The sequence below is a fragment of the Chelonia mydas genome, chromosome 6, assembly GCF_015237465.2.
Source record: "Chelonia mydas isolate rCheMyd1 chromosome 6, rCheMyd1.pri.v2, whole genome shotgun sequence".
NCBI classification, from domain to species: domain Eukaryota; kingdom Metazoa; phylum Chordata; order Testudines; family Cheloniidae; genus Chelonia; species Chelonia mydas.
In genome coordinates, this window is record NC_051246.2 from 29,848,076 (window position 1) to 29,873,535 (window position 25,460).

Sequence of the window (25,460 nt, forward strand, 5' to 3'; positions counted from 1 at the left end):
AAGGATGATAAATAAATTAGTCACTGTGTAGTAGGAGACATCACTGACTTCTGCACTTATTTATTTCACCTGCAGTTGGCCTAAAACAGATCTCTCCAAGGCCCCATTCAAAGTTGTATCTTTAATTGATAGAAAGCTGTGAACACAGCATTTGAAAAATGTTTTAGCACATGGATGTAAGGTAGCTTCTTCCATCTCTGCAGGCATCTCCTGCCTGATGTAAGGCTTCATATCTTCATATCCATATCCCATCCTCTCTTACAAACTGTTTTCTGTTTTCTCTGTGCACCATACTGCACCAATTTTTATCCCCAAAATTATAATTCGTGCAGTGGGTGGGAGGATCTGACTTTTTCAGTGAGTTAAGGGGGACCCCCCTGAGCCCCAAACTCATACTAGAATTCTCCATCATTGCCTGCTACTCTCAATTGCTCCTCTGAATGAATGTCTGGCAGATGGATTGTGCAAAGTTACCTGCATTTTTTTTAAGCTGTTTGTAGGGCTGGGAATGGGAAGAAGGGCAAATCAGAAGATGGGAGACATCTTGGTATGGACATGGATTTGACAACATGTCCAGTAGTTTACATTCATTCTCTCTGACCCAATTTCTAATCCCTGGGATTTCCAGGCTCTGCAGAGGCTTCATTTACTATCTTCCTCTGCCAGGGAAATGACAGGTCTTTATTACTCATCAAAACAGGGAGCGCCAAGAAACACTCCTTTCACGAGGTGCTTGAGATTTAGAAACCAAAAACATCTGTATGGCGATTTGATATGCAGGACTGGCAAAGCTGGGATTTGATAAGTGATCCGCAGCCCAGGCCCTCAAGACATTACTACTGACATTGATGCAATCAGGCAGCATTCCTTGTGACATTTTTCCTTTCAGGAGCTTTCAGCTGAATGAGACTTTGGAGAATTGTTGATAACACCATAGTATGGATTTTCAATGCACAGATTGAAGCCTGCCTTATAGGGGGAAGCCCATGAACAGATGGTGCAGATCCAGGGTACTGACATTTAAAAGAAGAGTAGATGGCACAACGTTTCAAGAGACTTTTATGCAAGTGGAAAAATATTACAGTGACCAAATAATGGTCTGTCAGACAGATTTAGTAGTCACACATGGGTAAAAGGATCATGACACTGAGGCCACTCTTAACCGCCGCCCCCCTTAACAATTCTACAGAGTAAGTGAAGTTTCCTATCTGTAAAATAGGGATAACAATCCTTCCTTTCTCCCACCTTTTTTCTGTCTTGCCTATTTAGACTGTAAGCACATCAGGGCAATGACTGTCTCTTACCATTAATATACAATGCCTCGCACAATGGGCCCCAATCTCAGTGGCAGCCTCTAGATGCTACTGTAATACAATTAATACAGGGAAGTCTTTGGGTCACTCATCTTCAGGGCAATGAAGGGCATCACCTGAAAAGGATACGTTTGTGGTTCTAAAAAAGGATTGGATTTACGTTACCATGTCAGAGAGTAAGGACTCTGGAAGAATTATGAAAACCAAAAGAAGTAGTTAGTCAATGCATACGCGGAAGCTACAGCCATTCAGTATGTCGTTTTTAATTTTACTTTTGCTTTTATCACCAAAGACAGGCATTAAAAATACGATAGAGAGATATCATCCACGTGGATGAAAATGAGCAAAACAAGTTTGGGCTGGAGATTAGAAAAGCGTGCCTAATGCAACGATCTAAACGATAGGAACAGATTGTAAAAGTTTCCCAAGGAACGTGATAGATGCGCCATCACTTCAGTTACTTTACAAATAAAATCTTAAGGGGGAGGGGGGACTCATTCAAAACAATGGGTGTATTTGTTATTTTATTTATTGATTTCAATTTCACAGGTACCTACACTGGATTATTTGCTGCCATCATTAGGTGCCCGAGTAACTGAAAACAAACAAACATTCCCACACTGTGTTGTTCATCCAGTTAAGTCAAATGAAAAAAAATCTAAAAAAAGTGTTTTAGTACAATAGGATGATCCAATACATTACCACAAATCTAACCACCTGACTGCTATACAGTGCCCCCATACACAGCCCCAAAATAATCACTGCACTGGCATTAACTGGTACTCCGCCGTAGCCTGAGCAGGCACAGACCCAAACAACACTCCCATTATAAAGTGGTTTGAAGATACTGCCAGAATCATGCGGGGAAGGTCTCTCAGTCACTGCTTGTGGTGTAGAGAGAGAACTTAAGATCTCAGCGCTGTTAATTTAGCACCTGTCAAAAGCATGAGAACAGATTGGGCATTTTTATTTCGTTATGAAGCAGGAATGATCACATCCTAGACGAAAAGCAACTAACTTTAGAGAAGCTATTTATGTTCACAAGCCTAGTGAGCCACGTAAAATGAAGCGAACTCTCTATCCAGGCAAATGATTCTAATTTACAGTGTGGAAGCCAGTCATTTTTATCAAAAAGCAGTTAATGCAAATCAGCTGGTGCTCTTTAAGTATGGGTTACACTGACATTTAGAAGGTGCATGCCCTAACAATATTATTGAAGTTACTAAATTCAGCGGTCTTTCACCCTAAATACACTGGTAATCAATTGACAGGCACCTCAGAGTTTGAGATTCTGTTTTAGTTTAAATTAAATGATTGCCCATTAAACTGAGTTGATGAACGCGACTGTAAATGCTAGTCTAGACAGCTCCACAAACGTTTGTTCTAGGGCTTACGGCTGAGCCCTGGGGTAACCACAAATATCTGTGTCGTTTAACAAATGTTAGTGGAGCATCCAGACTAGCATTGACAATTGTGTTAACTGGCAAACAATTAACTAGAGTTAAAACCCAATCACAAATTCTAGTCTAGACAATCCCTACGTTTCAGGATCCGTCGTCTTGTTTTAACAGGCAGTGGGAATTCTTGGCCACATCTTGGTTCCAGTATTATAGGTAATAATTTTAACTTGTGCTGGAACAAAGAACCCATCTATAATTCATGAGAAGCGGGCTCTCTTTGCACCGTTAGACAAAACCAATTTACACTAGTAAATGTCCACTGGTTGCCTTAAAACAGAGGTGGGCAAACTACAGCCCGTGGTCCACATCCAGCCCGCGGGACCGTCCTGCCCGGTCCCTGAGCTCCTGGCCTGGGAGGCTTGCCCACGGCCCCTCCCCTGCTGTCCTCCCCTCCCCCACAGCCACGCCGCTGCGTGGACACCGCTCCGGGCAGCGGGGCTGCGCGCTCATACAGGGCAGCATGTCTGGCTCCAGCGCGGCTCCCAGATATGCTGCTCTGAGCAGCATGGTAAGGGAGCTGGGAGTCCTGGGGGGCAGTCAGGGAGCTGTTGGATAGGGGATGGGGGGCAGTCAGGGGACAGGGAGCGGGGGGGGGGTAGATAGGGGGTGGAGTCCCAGGGGGCGGGGGGTCCTGGGAGGGAGTGGTCCGGGGACAAGGAGTGGGGGCAGGGTTGGATGGATGGGGTGTTCTGAGGGGGGCGGGAAGTAGGAGGGGGCAGATAGGGGGAGAGGGCCAGGCAGTTCAGGGAGGCACAGCCTTCCCTACCTGGCCCTCCATACAGTTTCGCACCTCGATGTGGCCCTCGGGGCAAAAAGTTTGCCCACCCCGCCTTAAAAGTATGCAGTGAAGTGACATAAAACAAAACAGTATTTCTGGCAGCTTCAGCATTTGACTGCTGTCAGAGTGCAAACAGCTCCTTTGACATCAAGCAGTTCATTAGAGGTGGCCTTTTGCTGCTCTCTTGGTGTTCATCTTGTGGCCCAAAGTGGCTGTCACACACAGCAATCCAACCTGGAGGGTTCCTAATACAACAGTTCAAATGCAGCATCCCTAATATCCAGCTCAAGATATCCAAATGAACTACTCTGACTTTAAAACCCAAATATCTCATGATTTTCTTGTTTTCCATAACAGCGTTCAGGAAAATCCTTCCACTTTTTAATGTACAGAATATAATATATGTATTTTATATGACTCCTTTCTGTTGGGTCAGTCTTGCTGAAGGAAAAAGCATTCTGATACCACAAGATGCTTCCAATTGCAAAACCGTACTACTTTCTAATCCAGAGGTGGGCAAACTACAGCCCACGGGACCCTCCTGTCCCCCTGAGCTCCTGGCCCAGGAGGCTTGCCCCCTGCCCCTCCCCCGCTGGCCCCTCCCCCCCCGCAGCCTCAGCGCGCGGCGCCACCCGCTGTGGGTGGCCGGACAGCACAGTTGCAGAGCCGCGGCCTGACCAGGGGCGGCTGTAGTGCCATCAGTCACCAGTGTTCCAGGCAGCACAGGAAGGGGGCAGGGAGCGGGGGGGGTTGGATAGAGGGCAGGGGAGTTGGGGGTGGTGGTCAGGGGACGGGGGTGTGGATAGGCATCAGGATGGTCAGAGAGCAGGGAACAAGGGGGTTGGATGGGGCAGGGGTCCCGGGGCGGGGGCAGTCAGGAAGGAGAGAGGGGGTTGGATGGGGTGGCGGGGGCAGTCAGGGGACAGGGAGAAGGGGTGATTGGATGGGGCAGAGGTTCCAGGGGGCAAGTCAGGAGTGGTGGGTTCAGGGGTGGTCAGGGGACAGGTGGTGGTGGATGGGGTAGGAGTCCTGGGGACGGGGGGGCTGTCAGGGGACAGGGGGGGTTGGATGGGGCAGGAATTCCAGGGGAGCCGTTGGGGGGTGAGAAGCTGGGGGGTGGGGGCGGATAGGGGGCGGGAGCCGGGCCATACCTGGCTGTTTGGGGAGATACAGCCTCCGCTCACCAGCCCTCCATACAATTTTGGAAACCCAATGTGGCCCTCAGGCCAAAAAGTTTGCCCGCCCCTGTTCAAATCGTTCATTCTCACTGCACTTTTCAGATGAATTCAGTTGACCTCTGTCTGCTCACAAGGAACTGTTGTGGTGATGGACAGCAAATAAATGACAGCTTTCTTGGATGCAGGACATGAACCAGATGAACAGAAACTTGAAGGCTGAACAAAAGCCAAGTGGTAGGTGAACTACAATGCCTCATACACCTTTGGGACAAGAGCGTATAGTGCAAAGAAAAGAGTCAAGACACAGACTGAGGCTAGGCTAAAAACCTTGTGAGGAAACAGTAGCTCTTACTCTTTGTTGCTGAGGTCCATTTAATTTTCTACCACTAGCTGGATTCAGTTTAGCAGAACTTTATCTTACAAATAGTTCCTTTGACTTCAAAGTGACTACCCATGAAGCACAGTGAGTAAGGTTGTCAGAATCTGGCCTCATACATCTGCTCTCCCATTTTTGCCAGACCCTTTGGTGCCAGAGTAATGAATGCCATCAGCCCTGGTACATGAATCCTTCCAGGCATCTCTGCTATGCTGGCCTCCCTGCAGTAGCACCATAATCAGCAATGCCTTGTTTAGACTGGTAATATTTCTTAGGGAATTTATATCTGCAATAACTCTGTACAGATGCTATTTTTAATAGTGGAACAGAGTCAGAGTAGCTAAGTGCTTTTTCTTCAGGGCATCAGACAGATGTTACTGTCCGTAAGCAGTGGGGGCATCCTCCTTAATCACAGCTAATGGCAAATGCTGTTTCATCCAACCTTAGAGAAATAAATATATTTCTTTAAAACTTTGGGTGAGTTATTGATATTATAAGTTTCCAGAAATGCCACTCTGCATATGACTCTGATGCCTAAAACGTCTGCACAGTCAGCGAGAAGTGATGGAAACAGCTATATGCATGGTTAAGAGCTCTTCAGAATATCACCAGGCTGAATCAGCACTGAGTTTTGCAGTCTGCTACCGTCCAATTGTCAGTGAATTTCACGTAATGAATTATACCTTTGTGGTGTAAGTAAGGCATGCATCTATGCTAAGTCAAGAGTCGCAGATCATAGAGATATCACATGTAACTCAACCAATCACCACCTTTATTCTACAGCTAATTTGCACGCGACAATTTCATTGGTTATATGAGGGAGGCTGAACAGATGGTGGATTACTTGGCCCAAAACAGACACATAAAAACACAAGTGTCCCAGTACAAACCGTCTTAGACATAAATCAACACAACCAGCACACACAATAACCCCAAACACACAGAGCCCCTCACCATAGCATGTATCCCACATTCACCACCCACACAAGTCTCCCAACACAACCCCCGCATAATAACCCTAAACATCACTCTGAAGCCTAGAATATCTGCTGCGTCAACCTGAAGTGACGGGAAGAGCAATGAGAATGGATGAGAGCTCTTTTTGCTTAAGAATATCAGCAGGTTCAGTCATCACTGGTATTCCCAGTCTGCTACCATCCAGTTTTTAAGTTCTCAGCCATTTTTGGCTCTCAGCCTCCCCATGACTTTATGAATTATACCCGTGTGACAGCACAGCCTTTCAGCTACTAGTTAAAAAATATAAACTGCAGGATCTGTATCTTTCAGATGGGTGGAATCAATTATTGGTATTATAGTGGCACCTAGAAACCCCAACGGAGATCAAGATCCCATTGTGCTAGGCACTGTACACTGTCCCAAACAGCTTACAGTTACAACAGACAAGAGAGACTAAGGATAGGAGAAAGGAAGTATCGTTAACCCCATTTTACAGGTGAGGAACTGAGGCACAGAGGGATTAAAGTCACACAAAAGAAGTTTGTGGAAGAACCAGGTTTTGAACACAGATCTCTCCAGGCCCAGTCCAATGCTGTAACCACAAGACCAGACTTCCTCTCAATCACAGAACATTAGAGCTGGAAAAGACCAGATCATCCATTTCACCTCGCTTTGCCAGGGCAGATTGTCTCTTGTTCTGCACTGTACAGCACTTTAAATTCTACCTAACCCTCCCACATTCAGCAGATTATTCCACAGTCTAACACATCTGACTGTCAAGGAGCTTTTCCCTGTACTCAGACAATCTTTCCCCCTTTCTTTAATTTCAGTCACGTATCTATGCACCACAAATTACACTTATATAGCCCACCTCAATAGCTCCACGTTCTTTTGATCTGGTATTAAAATCAAACTTAATTTAATCAAGTCCCTAATTTGCCTTAAATAATGTAATCTGTTTTACTAGGACAAGACAAAGCTGCCCTTCCAGTCTGCTGGGAACACTGCTTCCCCTCCCCGAGCATATCCCTCTCTGCCTCAGAGAATTTGTTTTTTTGTTTTGTTTTGTTTTGTTTTTTTTGGGGTGGGGGGGGGAGTTGTTCATCTCAGCACGATTGTTACCTTCACAGCCCAGATGGACTGATCCAAAGGGTGGAAGAGTTTAAAACAGAAGCCATCCTTTTTGGAGGGTCTCTCAATCAGCTCACAGGAATGGAGCAGGATGGTGCCCACCCACTGACCGATCTTTGGTGTTTTATAAATCAGCAGCACTCCTGGTTTCAGAACACACCACAGCTTGGTCCAGCTTTTCAGGGTCCCACGGATCTGGGAGGGAAATAAGCAGAAACAGTTTGGGGTTGTTTTTTTTAAAATCCTTAAATAAAGTATTTTAATCCAGTACAATGTGTTCAGCATGTGCCTCTCTCTCAAAGACAGATTTTGAAGCCTTTATTTATGCTGCCTAGCACTGTACTCTTTTCGTAGTCTCGTCAACTTCAGTAGGCGTATTCATGGAAGAAGATATTCCACATGAGTCAGGATATCAGAATCTAGCCCTTACCATTTTGTGAGTTCACAGCCCCCTTTTATTACACACAGACAGACACTTATTTTTTGGTTGTTGACCACACGAGAATGATTTGGGGACAATGCTGATGGACATTTCAATTCGGCCAGTAAGTATTTAAAAGGTTATGTCCAGGCTAAGTGGCCTTAGAAGTTACTGTAATGGTCCGCTGTGGGAAACCACAATTAATAAGTTTAATCAAATATCCTCATTTTGTGAAGCACCTTTTCTGACTGGTTTACTTTTCAGTCATGCTCAATGCAAATTCTATCTCGTAGGCAACACATGAAGTCAGATAGCATACACTGCAGGTCAACGGATTCGCCAACGGATTTAGCCATTTTGAGGGTAAAAGAGTGTCCCAGTAAAGTGAGACTTAGCTCTTCTTGCCCAACACCACACATGGGCTGAATCTCAAAATGTAACCCTTTTGTTGGGGTTGCTGCTGTGAGAATACATAATAAATGGCTTGCTGTTGAGCTGAAGTTGTTTTAACAGCTTCGAACTCCTCAGGACAAAACTTTTTGCACATGAAGACAAATAATAAAATAAATCCTAAATGTTGTACAAAGACATTATTAATTTTAGTTCTCTAGTAGACTATGCTGTCTCCAGTCACCTAGAATCCACTGCTGATCACGAACACCAGTGTTCACATTTGTAACAACTATAAATAAATCCTATTGTCTCGAAGTCCATAATTTAAAAACAACAACAACTTTGTTTTGTAAGTGTCTGAAACGGGGGGTTTACCATGGAAAGGGCACTGCGAGCTGTAGTTAAGGGTCAGTTGTTGTTGTAGCTGTGCTGGCCCCAGAACACAAGAGAGACAAGGTGGGTGAAGTAATATCTTTTATCGGACGGAAGATGGTCACCTACAGTGACAGGAATCACTGTTCCTATGATAAATCAGCAACGCTACACAAACATGGACGTATTTGCTAGTCTCCCCCATCTACATCCCACAATTTCAATCAAATATTTGTTCTGTGGTGTATAAGTTTCAGGGCACAGTGATAAATTGTCAATATTCATATATCTTTGGACAAGGAGAAATTACATGAATCAACTGGTCCAAAGTTTGTTCTGTATCAAACGAAAATCAAAAGCTTAACTGCTACAAACTTCAAACATCAGTGAAACATCTTGTATCTGTCTGCTTACAGGCAACTGCCATATCTCTTCCTTGTGCAGTGAGTTAACAAAGTTTCTTTGCAAGGAGGACAAAAGGGTGGGGAAAAGACCTGCAAGTCTTTCCAAGATGGCTGCTGAGACCTGGTTCCCGTTTCATTCTTCTCACTTTGCCAAGTGACCCCAGGCTATGTGACTTACAGCATTAGTAGCATATAGCTTCAAGAAATGGAATCACTAGACAAGATTAAGCAGGGTATTCCCTATTCTCACAACATTCGTTTTGCAGCAGATATTCAAGAATGGACTTTTCCTTAGACCTCTAAAACAGAAAAAGACGAGCACTGGGGACATGATAATCTCCGAGGCAGAAGCCTGGGATGGAAGACTGAGAGGGGAAAGGTGCTGAGACTTCCACTCATCTCTTCATTCTGAGATGCCACATACTCCCACTTCAGTTCCACAGAGATTGTAAAATGGCTTTACTGATAACTGTTAGGAGATGCAGCAGGAGCCATGCATATTCTCCTTGACCTTCTCGTCTGAAAGGTAAATGCAGTTTTTCCCCCAACTCCCAAAGGGGAAGGAGACTGGCATCCAGCAACAATGGGAGGCAGACATTTTGGGAAGGAGGGTGGAGGGAGAAATACAGTGGGGAACTCAGCAGCATCACAGGGACAAGAAGGTCAGACAAAACCCAGCCTTTTGGTAAAGCAACTCCTAGAAATCTGTAGGCAGAAGGAAAATTATATTTCACACACACACACACACACACAGAGAGGGGATTACAGGAATCAGTTGTGCACTGAACAGAGCTGGCTTCTAGGTTCTGGCCAACAAACAAAGCTCGGGCAGGCAGGGTGCAAATGAGCATTCAGCTAAGGCTGGTTGTTACACGAGCCACTAAGTATGGACAGACCACAATGGCCAAGGCAGGGAGTGGGAAACAACTTCAATATCCTGGTTGGAAAGAGTCCGATTGATGGGGTACTTGCTTTGAAGCTCATGCAATGAGAGTCAGGAAAAACACAACCCATACACCTATAGCAATCATCCACCTTGGATCCAACCCCGTTTATGTAGGAGTATCAAAGAGGCTGAGAACCAGGAAAGATTAGCAAGAAGAGAATTCTGAATCCAACTCCTTAACATATGTGGGGAGAGGATCCAAAACGGCTGGACTTGGGGTAAACATGCTACCTCCAAGACACTGGATGAGCAGGGCAGTGGAAGGAGCAGATTTGACCAAAATGGGATGTGGTTTGCTTGTTTCCCAGGGGATTCTGCCATTTCACTTATAGAAATCAGCAAGGCCTTTGTGGTTGTCCTTCCCTTGAAGTTCTAGCTCCTTCTATTTGAGGACTAGAATGGAATCCAACACTACTTTTCAGTTAGCTACAGGAATTCTCTTTTCCCTACCTTGGTTCAATGTGATTCCTGTCTGCATGTGAAAAACTGGACATTTGATTTTCTTTTTCTACTGCATTACAGTTCTGTGCCTGTTTGGGACCCAACAAAAGAACTCCTCTGGATTGAGAGAAGGTGGGATTACTTTTTAAACTACAACTCAGGACAGAACTAAGTGAAGCAAGTACTTGAGAGAGGATCTGAATGTCTTTGTTCCAATTCCAGTGGGGTTGACTGAGTGAAAGCAAGCAAGTCTTCTCCGCTCACTCGAAGGAGGATGCTCTTGGTACTACTGCATAAAACCCAAAATGCTACAGGATTTTCTCATCCATTTATTTATTCCTCCAGCCTCAGAAGCGATGTTTTGCATTAAATACCTTCAGCCAGTCTGCCATAATCACCACACTGGGATCCTTTAGAGCGCTGAAGAGTTGCTTGGTGGCTCTTTTCTTTTCCTGTCTGTAATTCTTCTTCTGTACCTGTTTCAGAATGGAGAAAATAGCAGCTATAAACATGTCCTTTACTGCATGCTTTACTTAGAGAAGGGAGGGAACTTCTTACATAATATATCTGGAAAAGCAATTTATTGTGCAGATAGAGCCTCATGAAACTTATCAGGCCTCACACAGGTTCCCTAGAAATCAACAAAATTGTATGTTCTAGTGACAAAAGTATAAGGGAACATAGACAGCAGCCAGGATATCAAGTATCTTCATTGATAGCAAAATTCTACAAGAGTTCTTGATTTAATGTTCTTCTTATTAAACTTAGTTCTGTCAGTTACAAAGGTTACACAATCTGCTGTCGCCCTGCCTACAGAGCGATGGAGGCAGACTAGGGAATCCCTGTGAGAAGCTATGTAGAAGCAGATTGGAATTGAGGCATATAATCACATTTTCACCTAGACTAAGTCTCCTGGAAAGCCATCCCTCGTGTACACAAATTGAAACCTTTGAATCACACTAGGTATAAACTTGGCCACTTGCTTTAAATCAACATGTCAGGCACTTAGGGTGTGACACTTGTGCAGTGGTGTCATATCGATGTCAATATTCAAGGTTACTTTCATTGTGTGGATCACATAGGTTATACCAGAGGGGCTGGCTCTACCATGTGGGCAGAACTGTCTATGGCAACTAAACATTTATAACCAAGGTACTTGAATGTAGGGAACAAGGTACTGATATTTCCCAGTTTGCTGAAGGCAGCAAGAAGAGCCCTAAAGCTACTACCTACAATAATAATAGTAGCCCCTTATGCAAGACTGGTTTTATGAACCGCCTTCCTTACCCAAAAGCACCAGCTGACCTATTGCTTTGAGACGGTGATGAGAGCTAACTAGATGGTGTTAGAGCACACTCTGTGTGTTACTAATAAGAGCTAAAATGGATTACAATCCTCCTGTTGGTCGAAGGGCTCTGGAATATATAGATAACTGTTCGGATGCATGGTGATTGTGTCGTTTTGTTCTAATTACAGAATATTAACGACTCCCACATGGAAGACTGGATACAGGAACAAAAAGTTCTGAACCTGCAATGACCAAAAAAGAACGAGCAGCTTGATGGGTCATGGGAAATAACACTCAGAAGTAAAAGGAGAAGTAGTTTATGAGGTTTTTTTGTTTGTTTGTTTTTTTAAAAAACTATCCATATTTTCTAAAAGGAAATAGCTTGGTGACACCACAGCCCAAGGCAACCTTTATTGTTTTGTACATACCTTCAATGTCTCCTTCTTAGTAAATTTGGCTGTGGGAGATACACACTCTTTATCAGACCCATTGCAAAGCTTATACTCAGTCTGAAAAAGAAAAGAGGAGCAATGTGTTAATATTAAAATGATTAAGTGAAATGCTTTAATGAAAAGTTGGTTACATCTTCCAGGAACCCACTGAAGGCAGATTGTAGACTTCATCAGCACATCATTAGACAAACTCACTCAGGAAGGGCATGTTTGTAGTGTAATCTGTGATCTTCCTTTTACACTTACAATTACTTAGAACTTCCCCCACCCCATCAGGTCTCTACACAATTTCCCATTGCAGATTCCTATCTGTAAACAATCCCATTATTCTCACTCCAGTCTTTGAAAACAACTTGTCCCTTCTTGGATCACAAATTTTAGGACATTTAACATCCTGAAGTAAAAATTGGCTTTTCCTGATGACCATCAATTTTAACACCACATGTTTTCAACAGTCTTTGTGTTCAGCAGAATTTCAGTCCTCAAGGAATCTAAGAGGACAGAAACTGCTTGCTTACACACAAAGTCTCTCCTTCAGGTTAGGATTGCTTGCACCTACCTCTCTCCACTGCATGAACACTACGGCCCATCACTTACATTGAGAAGTAGAATTAGGGAAGAACTTGACATTTTATTGCTTCTTTTCCTGTGGTTTAGCTAATGGAAACAAGGAGAGTTAGAACCATGTGTTCAGCCACTGGCAAATGGTCTGGAGACCACATTTTGAGAACTGCTGCAGTAACTAAACACAAGGGATTTGACCCCCATCTGGAGTATTTGAAATGCAAATTCCTAACCAGTCACTACTTTCTATAGGGTGGGGAAAATAAGTGCAAAAATTGCAGTTTACAATATGGACAGAAACACTGTCTAACCTATTACAGGTTCTTAAATACTTGCTGCTGGTATTCTTCCACTCGAAAAATAAATAAATTATAGTAGTAATAAATAAATAAATACACATGACACTTCGAAATGAAAACTTGAGTAGTACATAAATATCTTTTTTCTATAAATAGGTTTGACCAACAATATTACAAGAATTTTTATTAATTAGCCTCGCTCAGAGACCATTCCTGGGTAATTCTCAGCTTCTGCCTCCACCCAGCTGTTCAGTGTTTTAATTTTTCTGGAAGGCCATGTTCTCGCTCTCTAGCTGCAATGCAGTCTCTTGCATGTTCTATATTGACTCCACACATGGGCCACCTTCTGACAGACACAGGATTTACAACAGAGACCCATCCTGCAGCTAAGACCTCTACTAAAAAGTTAGGTGCGCAGATCATTCAAGGCTGTGAAAAATGTCATACGTTGGCTTAACTACATCACACAGGGTAAGCCCTAGTGTAGACACTGCTAGGTCAGTGGAAGAATTGACCTAGCTACTGCCCCTTGGAGAGGAGGATTTTACTACAGTGATGGAAGGGGTTCTTCTGTCAGTATCTACACAGCAGCAAGTGGCTTCAGCATTAAAGGGGTCTGTAGACACACCGTTACAGAGAGAATTCTGCCCTTAGAGGCTGTGTCACATTTCAAAGGCCAGTGTTACACATTTGAGAGCTACACGATTACATTTTTTTTTTTAAAATGAGGAAACTTCTGTAAGTGCCAGAAGGCTTTTTGGAAGAGAACTATCTGGGATTATAAAAACCATTATGTTTTTAATAAGACCAGAGAATTAGCCTCTAAAAATTGTCAGAAGAATTTTATGTATTTATTTTGCACCAGACAGCATGAAAAATGCCATGTTCTTGAGATGCAATTATGAGCCAAACATTGGGGGGAAGTGAAACACAAGGGACTAAGTACAAAAAACACTTCAGCCTGGTCAACTTGAGGAAAATTAGGTCAGCATAACTACATCGCTCAGGGGGATGAAAAGTCCACACCCTTGAGGGGCATAGCTAAGCTGACCTAAGTGCCAGTGTAGACTGTGCTAGGTTGATGGAAGAATTCTTCCACTGACATCACTACTGCCTCTCTGGGAGGTGGATTACCTACGCCGACAGGAACATCCTTCCTCTCCGCAAAGGTAGTGTCTACACTAAAGGGCTGCAGCAGCGCCTCTGTAGCATTTTAAGTATAGACAAGCCCTTTCTGTACCCATTAGCTACAGTAAAGAAACAAGAAGTCACAGTTGGTCATCAGGTTCTGGGAAATCCTCCTCAAATAGGTATTTCTAAATAAAATATCAGACATTCTTTGTATCCTATGAACTGAACGTTACAGGCTAAACTCACCCCTGGTGTTAGTGCAATGACATCAAATCACTGACACCAGGAATTACATTTGGTCCAGGAACTGCAGCTGGCTTGCGTGACTTTGCTTGGAGACAAATTCAGCAAAGCGATCAACATTCGTCCAGTGGTGAGCTGGAGCCGGTTCGCACCAGTTCGCTAGAACCGGTTGTTAAATTTAGAAGCCCTTTTAGAACCGGTTGTTCCGCGAGGGAAAGGGCTAAAAGGGCTCTAAATTTAACTGGCCAAAAGTGGCGCCTTAGGCGCTGACTCCATGGGTGCTCCAGCCCTGACGCACCCAAGGGGAAAATTTGGTGGGTGCAGAGCACCCACCGGCAGCTCCCCACCCCACCCCCAGCTCACCTCCGTTCCGCCTCCTCCCCGAACGCGCTGCCCCCCCGCTTCTCCGCCCCCCCGGCCCAGCTCACCTCCGCCTTCTCCCCTGAACGCACCACCCCGCTCCTCTGCCCCCCCCCCCGCTTCCCGCGAATCAGCTGTTCGCGCAGGAAGCCGGGGCGGGCTGAGAAGTAAGCCTTGGCTTCCTGCTCAGGCCCAGAGAGGCAGAGCGAAGGAGGGCTCGGGGGGAGGGGGGGCGCACGAGGAGGGCCACCCGCGCCACAGCAGGTAACCCGGGGTAGGGGAGCAGGGGAACCGCTCCCTGCCCCAGCTCACCTCCGTCACCCTCGGCCTGAGCAGGAAGCTGCAGGCTACTTCTCAGTCCTCCCCGGCTTCCCGCTGAACAGCTGATTCACGGGAAGCCGGGGGGGGGGGGGGGGAGGAGGCGGAGAAGCAGAGCGGGGCGGTGCGTTCAGGGGAGGCGGCGGAGCGGAGGTGAGGTGAGCTGAGCTGGGGCTGGGCGCGGGGCGGGGAGCTGCCGGTGAGTGCTCTGCACCCACCAAATTTTCCCCATGGGTGCTCCAGGGCTGGAGCACCCAGGGAGTTGGCGCCTCAGGCGCCACTTTTGATGTGATCTGTGGGGGGGGAGTGGCTGCTCCCCCCCTAGCTACGCTCCCCCGCCCCTAGCAGCCAGAGGGACCTGCCGGATGCTTCCTGGGAGCTGCCCCAGGTTAGCACCGCCGGTACTCCCCACCTCGCCCCCCAGCAGGTGCCTCTGGCTCTTAGGGGTGGGGTGGGCACCTACTACGGTGGCCCATGAGACCCTCCTGCCCCGTTCTGGGGGCAGTCAAGGGAAAGGGGAGGGGGGTGGATGGGGCAGGGATCCTGGGGGGAGGGGGGGACGGAGGTGGGCAATGACCCCCTCATGGGGTGAGGAGGGAACCCGTTGTTAAGATTTTGGCAGCTCATCACTGCATTCGTCCCAAATTATGTGACTCTAGCTCTAAGCTCCCTATCACCAGGAATTGTTGCCACAGCAGATCGTTATTTTCATGATTAAACCAGGGCTGAACACTTATGCCCACCCAGTGAACCTGGTCATGGCAACTGTCTTAGGTAAACTGACTAGGGGAGAGGTTTAAAAGGGCTAGCCACTGAAGTAACTTCAAATCCAGGATGTTTTTAAGAGGCAGGCACAAGGTTTCTGTTTATTTCAGAGGCTGTACTTCCATCTCAATGCATGGGGGTGCCCCACCATAATTTAAAAAAACAAAAACAAAATACTGTGTGGAGGAGAGAATGATATTGTTCCAAGTACTGGCGCGGCATCTTTAGGGGTTTGGTTAATATTCAGAGTACAGACAATTACATTTGTCTGAAGTCATCATCATCCAAGGACCAGCCACAACTGCCTGTCTTACGGAGGTGATTTTAAACTACGGATCAAGCTAAACTGGACTTGAAGCCTGGGGGGGGATTCTTTTAAATGGTCTCAAGACAGTAGGCTATTTATTGGAGAAGTTCTTTATTGCAGGTTTCTGAAATATCCATGTGTTTTTATCGAGTTTCACTGCACACTTTTTTAAAGAGTCTGTTGCCGCCCCCACTTCTCCCTGATGCTTGTGTGTGTGCCACTGGCTGGATTTGCTTAATGTATATTCTGAACAGTAACATAGAATCATAGAACCGGAAGGGATATCGAGAAGTCTTCTAGTCCAGTCCCCTGCACTCATGGCAGGACTAAGTATTACCTAAAGCATCCCTAACAGGTGTTTGTCTAACCCGCTCTTAAAAATCTCCAACGATGGAGATTCCACAACCTCCCTAGGTAATTTATTCCAGTGCCTAGCTACTCTGACAGTTAGGAAGTTTTTCCTAATGTCCAACCTAAACCACCCTTGCTGCAATTTAAGCCCATTGCTTCTTGTCCTGTCCTCAGATGTTAAAGAGAACAATTTTTCTCCCCCTTCTTTGTAACAATTTTTTAGGAACTTGAAAACTTATGTCCACCCTCAGTCTTTTCTTCCCTAGACTAAAAGAAATATTTTTTTGCTATCTTCCCTCATAGGCCATGTTTTCTAGACCTTCTTTCCTCTCTGGACTTCCTCCAATTTGTCCACATCTTTCTTAAAATGTGGCGCCCAGAACTGGACACAATACTCAAGCTGAGGCCTAATCAGTGAGGAGTAATGGGAAGGGAGTTCACACCAACTTAATGACTGACAACAAGAACAAGTGCCAATCATCTTCCACCCTGTCAGATGGTAATCCTCTCACACGCTGCCTCACTTTCTGCAGGAGAAATTCTAGACATAGGGGAAAAGAAAAAAAAACCCAATACAGCAATAGCTTTTAACATGCTGACATTTTCCAAACTGCTAGCTAAGTAAGGAGATTGGATTGCTCTCTATAAATACATCAGAGGGATAAATACCAGGGAGGAGGAAGAGTTATTTAAGTTAAGTGCCAGTGTGGACACAAAAACGAATAGATATAAACTGGCCATCAAAAAGTTTAGGCTCAAAAATAGGCAAACATTTCTAACCATCAGAGGAGTGAAGTTCTGGAAGGGCCCTCCAAGGGAAGCAGTGGGGGCAAAAAAACAACTTAACTGGCTTCAAGACTAAGCTTGATAAGTTTATGTAGGGGATGGTATGATGGAACCACCTATGAAAGCACGTGGCCTATCGGTGACTGGCACCAAAAATCCCAAATAGCTGGAGACAGAACACTAGATGGGGAGGGCTCTGAGTTACTACAGAGAATTCTTTCCCAAGGATCTGCCTGGTGAGTCTTGCCCACATGCTCAGGGTCTAACTGATCACCACACTGGGGTCAGGAAGGAATTTTCCCCAAGCTCAGATTGGCAGAGATCCTGGGATTTTTCCACCTTCCTCTGAAGCATGGGTCACTTGTAGATTTAAACTAATGTAAATTGTGAATTCTCTGTAATTTGAAGTCTTTAAACCACGATTTGAGGACTTCAGTAACTCAGCCAGAGGTTGGGGTCTATTACAGGAGTCAGTGGGTGAGGTTCTATGGCCTACAATGTGCAGGGAGTTGGACCTTGTGATCATGATGGTTCCTTCTGCCCTTAAAGACTATGTGTAAGTGCTTAGGAGAACAAAGCCTTAGAGCCTTAAAATGCTATTTGTTCTGCAAGAGACTTGCTATTCTACAAGGTGACTTTCACTGAATAGCACTGGGTTCTTGTTAAAAAAAAAAAAAAGAAAATCTAAAAAGTACTTTCTCCAGGAAAAGTGGCATTTTAAGATTGCAGTACTATACACAGTAGCTCTCTCTATATTTGCAATCCCGAAGGTGTTGACGAACAATGTACATTTCGCTTAATGTTTAACTTAATTTGATTTCTTATTTATACATGAATCTGCCTTAATAACTTTGATTTAATTTCTTTATTTTTATTAGGTTTAGTGACTCCAGGGCCATTGCCTCTAGGATGACTAAAACACAGCAGCCTTTGTATCATCAAGAAATGCCAAGTATATTTAATAATGTCCTTCTATTATAATGCATTGCTCAGAGTGGTAGAAAAACCCTGGAGTAATTTGTCAGCACCTGAAATCTCTAGGCTACACTCTATTCCCTGGTCCACTGGAGTAAATCCAGAGCAACTCCACTGACATCTCTGGAATTATTCTGGGTTTACTCTGGCGAAAGAGAGAAGTTGGCCCTCTGTCTCAGGAGCACATAAGGAACATTAACCAAGGCTGTGGCTTCATACAACTGAGGTGCATGGAACCTTTGTCCTTTAAAAAAAAATAAAATCAATGACAGACTAGTGTCTTCTAAAGAGACAGGCAATTGCAATGTTTTATGTTTATTGGCCTCTAATTTACAAGGCCAGGAGCAAGTTCACCCAGCAAAAGCATTTCAAAAAGCATGCTCAGGCACATAGGAATAGGGGAAGGTTGCTCTTCTTGGTTCTTTAACCCCATCTGTCATTTCCAGGACCGACTGATGGCCTTGGTTGGATGATTTCTGGCTGTATTCTATCCACTCTGAGGCACACCCTTACACTTAATAAAGCCCCGTTCGCCTTGATCTCAGTAACTGTATCCTCAGGGTTGGGTAATAGTTAGCAGTTATCAGGAAATCCTCAATTTACTGCATAAAGTTCTTTTGTGCCCTTTTGATAAGACATTAGTGTTCTCACACTAGTGATCCTACTAATCCAGTGTCTGAATGAACCGAAATTTCACAAACTACAAATGCAAAATGTAACCTGTTGGGTGCAGGACAGCAGCCACTTAGCTCACAGGATGTTGGATAACAATGAGAGACATGGTAGTAGTCACTTGATGATCACTGACAATCTGCTCGGCACTGTGGGTATATAGAGAGACAGTCTCTACTCACAGAACTTTACAAATCAGATTTAGGTACAGACCTAATAGTTTAGAAACACCTAATAGAGCAATTCTCAAATTGTGGTCTGTGAAATAATGGCAGCCCACAAAGCACTGGGTGCTTTCCTCCTGGTTTCCAAATGAGAGAAAGAACTAGATGCGAGGGGACTTGTGAAGAGCAGCAGCAGCCGGTCAGGTTATTTTTTCCATGAAGGGATAAAATGCTCATCAGAAGGACAATGGCTAAACCTTCAGAAAGCACTTCCCAATATTTTCCCCATGTGTTTGCACGTGCTGTAGTTGCCAAAGGGCTCTTTTGCCATTGTAAATGGGGGGAGTGGGGGTGGTCCAAGAGACATGTCAAAAGTGACCTACACCATGAAACAGCTTAGGAACCCTTGATCTAATATCAGATGGAGGGTTTTACTTAGAAACAATATGGAATTGCCACGCCATCCTCAACAGCACTTAATCTGTGTTGTCTTCCATTTACCTTAGCTACTATTTTATACCAAGGCTATTTAAGGGCCTGATCCAGATACCACTGGAATCAATGAAAAGACTCCCATTGACCTAAATGAGCTTTGGATCAGGCCCTTTGAAAGGAAGAATTGTCTCATGTTTATACCGGCCTAGGACTCAAGTCATCTGCGTTCCAGTGCCAGCCCTGCCATAACCTTCCTGTGTGACCTTGAGCAGGTCACTTAATTCATGTCTCAGCTTCCTAGTCTAACATACTTCATGGTGATGGTAAGGAAAAATTCACGAAAGAGAGAGAGACAGACAGAAGTACTCAGATACTACAGTGCTGAGCACAATAGAAAAGCCGATAAAAAATAAAATAAATAAGATGAAGTGGCGGGAATATCTCAGAAAGATCACAATTAAAAAGTTACAAATGTGTTTCACAACAACAGACCAAAGCACTAAATCTTACCATAATTTAGTTAAACACTTTGCCCCATTACACCAAAGCACTATAGCAATTATTATAAAGGAGGGTCACAGGTACTGGGTCATTCCTGTAGTGTCATTTCATTCTGGGGGATGGGTTGCACTTTTAGACATAAAAAGTTAATTTATTGTTAAGTACGGGCCTAAAACAACATTGAATTGTATTTCAGGCACTACTGAGAAGTTAGCTACCTTGGGATACTGAATCAGACTGAATTCTGAATAGAATTCTCAAGCAAAGAAATGCTTTCTGCTCTGCTCGGTGTAGCTTTGGTTTCCAGGTTGAGTTATCAAATTACTTGAGCATTTCAAGAAAGCAGGCATTGAAGGGATGTTGGAGTTGGAAATATGCTTTGTCAAAACCTTATTCAAAATCCTTTAATTTTAGTAACTCTTCTGCCTCCCTCAGATACAGTAGAGTATGGAAGTATGATCACCATTAACCATTACAGGATAGTGCTATTCTGGCTTAACATGAGTTTTTATTGTTTTTAATGGGAAATTATTTCCATTCAGCGAAGTGCTCAGGAATATTAATAGCTGGGTGCATCTAGGTAATGTACTGGTGCTCTCTTGCTTTCCCCATATATGACTTCCTTTTCCCTTGGACACTAACAGCAAAATCCTAGCAAAATTGAAACTCAATGGCAAAAATTCTGTAGATTTTAATGGCACGAGGATTTCAGCTAAAGTGTTCACAATCACATATCACTGATTCCACTATGCTTGCAGAGAATCCAGGTGTTCTTTCTACCACATGAATAGTTATCAGGAATGTCCATATTAACACTCAACACTTATTCTGCCCAGTTACTTTAGCAACTATTTTTATATTCATGATTTTTAACATTACTTTCTCCCACTTCATTGACTCCTCCCTCTCCCCTTCCTTTGCATAGCTTCACTAAGTTAACCTGTGTTTTTAATTGCTTCTAACAAGCCAGAGAAACATCCTAAACCACCTGGATTTCTTCTGTTTTCCATGCAGGCCTCCTGTTTGTCTGTGTTCTTGGTAACCCACAAGCCACCCTGATTCTTCTCCTCCACCCATCCCTTTTCTTCCCATTCTGACAACCTCCTTACTACTATTCCTGCAACTTCCCCTGCATTCAACACTACCAAAAATCTTCCTCCAGGTCTTCAGCTCCCTTCTGACTACTACAATCCCCTCCCCAATGGCTTGCCAGAGTCCAAGCAGACTACCCCTCCATATGTGCAGAATCAAGCAGCTCACCTTCCCAGAGGAACAGAGAAGCACTTAAACACAGAACTCCACCTCAAAAACCTCCACTGGCTCTCCATTTATTTCAGGAGCCACTTAAAAATGGCTTTGCTTGCTTTCCGAATCTTCCATAAACTTGCGCCAGCCCACCTCACGGGCACAGTCTCTTCCTTCTTCTTGGTCCCTCTCCTTGCCTACCACCAGCTCAGTCTCTGCCCTCTAACTCAGTCTCACTACTCTTAGTATGAATGTTTTCTCCCCTACAACTTCTGCCATCTAGAGTCCTTCTTGCATCGTTCCACCCTAACTCACCTCTTTTCAAATTTCATCTGAAAACCAGTCTCCTTTCTTGTCCGAGTCTTAATCACCCCACATGCTATTTATTATTCAATTCGGCAGCGGTCATCATTCACTCCATGAGAAAGATGATGTACTGAGACTGAAACTGGCAGAGGAGCCGCAGGACCGATTTAAGCACGGACTGATGGACACTGATGGCACCAGAGAGTGTGCCATTCTCTGCCTTGTGCTGACTGGCTGTTCACGCCAATCCTCTCCCTCACATTCTCAGCTCAGCCTTATTCCACACCTCCCCCTCCTCTCCTTTCCCCCTTATTTCAAATATCATCCCGTACCTTGGTTTTTTATTTAGCGACTCCCCTTTCCATTCAACCCCACTCCTAAATTTTTTTTTTTTTTTAAATTGTGGCATTAACATGATGTTCTCATTACTCACTCTGCTTATGTGTTATACCCCCTTTCCCTTACACTGCCTCTGTCTTGCCCACTGAGACTGGAACATCTCTGAAGTAGGAACTGTCTGTTCCTCTGTGTTTGTACAGTATCTAGCACAAAGAGAGCGGTGCCCCATGGCACCGCTGAAACACAAATAAGGACTACCAATGTACAAATGGAGGGGCATTGTATTCTAATTAGTTCAAATGAAAAAGCACTCCTGGATGACTGTTAATGTAACAGTTACAATGTGCATGTTGCATTAAAATGTCACACACTGTACCAGGTGGAATCTGAAGGAGTAAGTTATTTCCCTCTCCTGGACACGCAAATTTCATATGCATGAGTAAAGCACGTGGATGCTGGGGAGGAATAAAACTCAAGGGTTTCTTCCCATGTTTTGTGGTGTTTCATTCAGCTTTCAGCCCTTGAGACTTCACACCTGATTTATCTTGTCCAGATAAGTGAGAGCCCACAATGACTCGCATCACCGTGCCTCCTCCAATGGGAGCTGGCTTCCTAAATTGCTCGTGTGACTGAATTGACTCACTGTCACCTTCTGTGGCAAAATGCTGATGAAAGAACAGCAGGAGAGAATATACTCAAATCTTGACGGTGGAAGCTATATTATATAGTACATATCAAATTGTGCACACATATTGCCCACTTTTGCATGTGAACTATTGCAATAAAATGTCAACAAGAACTGTGTCCTGGCAAGAGCAATGTTTGGAATGCTTGGACTCTTCTCTTTTAAACGATGCTCAGTGAGCACAAAGAACGTTTTGTTCCCGGATCCCGCATCTATCAGATCTTTCTGCCAGCTGAGTCTGGTCTTGATTTCTTGGTTCACTGGGTAAGCGGCAAAAACTTTGTAAGTTGCCAGACTTGTGACTGATCTTTTATAACACTTTTAAGCATAAACGTGGCTTTAATTAACTGAGAAAGGTTAAAGGCACACTGCCACTTGGAACTCAAAAGACTGGTTTAAGACAATGTGGGATTTGTAGCGGCTCTATTAAAGCCAAACTGATATATCATAACACACACTATTGGTAATTGCGTCGTAATTAAAATAAAGCCAATGGAGGAGGCTTCTAGCAAAAGTTTCGACTCATCTTTCTGAATACAAATCAAGCAATGAAACCAATACAAAACAAACTCTAAACATACAAAAAACCCTCACTCCTGAGGAACTAAGCTTTCTAGCGTTGCTGCTAGCCCCTTTAATACATCATGGTACATGTGACATCTGAACTCATGTCCTGTATTAATTGTAGCTGTAATTATGACATTCATGTGGTGACTTAACAGGAACAAGAAACTAGCACTGAAATCCAACTTCAAGATTTTATGGTTAATCCCCTAGAATGAGCAACATTTTAGGTCTTTGCAAGCAAATCATGGGATCTCAACAGATTTCTGGGCACTAAGTAATAGTAACCTGTGATCAAAGCAGCTGGAAGACAGGAAAGAGATTAATCACTTCGCTAAGGCACATATCACCTTGGTACCGACATTAAAGCACAATAACAGAGCTTGATGATGAAGAAAATAATGAGAGATCAGAGTCTGATGTTAGGCCCAAGTATGAAAATTTGCATTTAGAGAAAGTTGAAGCTTGGCGGTGGTTTCGCAGTACGGTCACTGCCAGTCATGAGCATTGCCAGTAGGATTGCGATGGTCCAGGATTGTCCTGGAGTCTCCTGGAATTAAAGATTATGTCACTTGATGAAACCTCCAGGAATACGTCCAACCAAAATTGGCAATCCTAATTGCCAGTGGACAGCAAAGCTAAAAGGCCCTAGGTGAAGATGGGAAATATGTTAAAAATGTTTCAAATAATTAGAATTAAGAGGAAGAAGATATCATGTAAAAAGAAAGTGGTACCTCTTGCTTTTTCTGCTCTTATTGTTTATAATAGAGCATAGAAGCCCCAGCTAAGACCAGGGCCCCATTGTGCTAAACATTGTACAAACACCTGGAAAGAAGCAGTTCCTCCTCCAAACAGCTCACTATCTAAACAGACAGGAAAACGAGTGGGAGAAATGTAGCGCAACCTCCATTTTACAGATGAGGAACCGAGACAGAGAGCCCAAGTAACCCACTTGAGGTCACATAGGCCACCTGTGGCAGAGTTGGGAACCAAAGCCAGGCCTCCCAAGACCCAGTCAAGTGCCCTAACCACAAAGCCACCTTTCTTCTCCTTTGCAGGAGCCAGTGAAAAGGTCAACAAGCTTTGGAAAAGTACTTATGTCACAGTAACTAAGCTGGAGATGCACATATTTGTAATAAAGCCAGTTAACCCTGCTGGTGCAAAATAAAACCCAGGAATTCACAGCCTCATATTCTCTGACCAATACTAAGGTTTTTCCTAGGAGAGAGCTTAATAATGCTCCCTCTCCTGCACTGCCAGAAATGAGATAGGGTGGGATGACTGCTTTAAATTACTCCAGTTCTTCACAACCGGTTTCATCCTTGAATCTGAATTCCCTTTGAGAAGCGTTGTGACAGAGAAGTAGGGAACTTAGTGGGTTGGTAATGAGACACAGTCTTTCATGTCTAAATTAAAGTCATAGGAACAAAGCAAGCCCAAATCAGCAGTGGCTGAAAAGTATGACCATCTGACTGCTGATCACAGCCTATGTTAACGTGGTCTCAGGGCAGTTCCAAACAGACAGGTGTCCAAATCAGATTTGCGCTAACTGGCTGGCCAACTCAGAGAGGCCAAGGATTGGAGATGGAATCTAACTCCTAAAGAATGCATTTTTGCAACAGCCCAGAGGCACAATTGTGGGGCAGCTGGAGAAGCTTGCTTGCCACAGTACCCGTTCCACTGGCCTGCTTACAATGCTGTCAGGCTGGCACTTTTCACCAGCAGGGAATTCACTTTAAATAAAAGGAATTAACAGGCTCCTTTCTTGAGCTCCCATGCCGCAGCTGGGGTGTGCTCTGGCATAATCCCAATGCTGGTATACAGCAACAGCCCCTTTCTACACCACGTCCAACCCTTCTCTTTTATCCAGAAAGGCAGGCAAGCAGCTGCACCAATGTGGATGCCAGTCATTAATTCTCTGGCAGGCAACCTTTGTACAAACAGGCTGGTGGGCTGCTGCTAAGAGCTATTGTTTGAGACCCATTGTGACAGGGTCTCAAGACTTGTCGTAAACTGCTTTGAACAGGGTTTTAACCTCATCCCTAAACTTCTCCAGACATCCCGTTCATGCATTCAGCCCTTGGGAAGAGCGGAGGAAGGGATCTGAATGGCTGATGAGGACCGACACTTCAGGTGTGTATTTTATCGTAATGGCAATGGTCAGAAAATATCAGCACACCTCACATCTACAAACCTGGTTAGATGTGCCACCTCTGACCAATAGGGTTGACCAAGGGATACGTTTGGCTAATTGTCTGTCTCTCTACTCCCATCACAACTCCCCACTAATTGTGTTTATCTAGTATAGTCACTGTAAATCCATGAAAATTACAATTTGGGTTCTAAAAAAAAAAAAAAGTGTTTTCTTCTCTATTTATTGCTGATCCAAATAGGATCTAATTAAATAAGCTTTGAATCACCAAAGGTGGAAGCACTATTTTAAATTTAAATACTAAAAAAAATGCCCATTCCCAGCTCTAGACACTCTGACAATTAAGAGCCACAATTCATTTGACACAGTTTCTAAACAACGCAACACA

The 25,460-nt window shown here is 44.2% G+C and overlaps 1 protein-coding gene across 14 annotated transcripts in view; it reads right to left on the minus strand.

Moving 5' to 3' along the window:
• The window catches only part of OSBPL5 (oxysterol binding protein like 5), a 219,860-nt gene that overhangs the window by 54,680 nt on the left and 139,720 nt on the right, over nucleotides 1–25,460 (minus strand). For all 14 annotated transcript variants that reach the window (XM_043548818.1, XM_043548817.1, XM_043548816.1 and 11 more), the window contains 3 exons: nucleotides 11,887–11,967; nucleotides 10,545–10,646; nucleotides 7,185–7,388 (listed from right to left, as the gene is read on the minus strand). In XM_043548818.1, coding sequence (XP_043404753.1) covers nucleotides 7,185–7,388; nucleotides 10,545–10,646; nucleotides 11,887–11,967 — 387 coding nt within the window. The remainder of the gene's footprint in view (nucleotides 1–7,184; nucleotides 7,389–10,544; nucleotides 10,647–11,886; nucleotides 11,968–25,460) is intronic.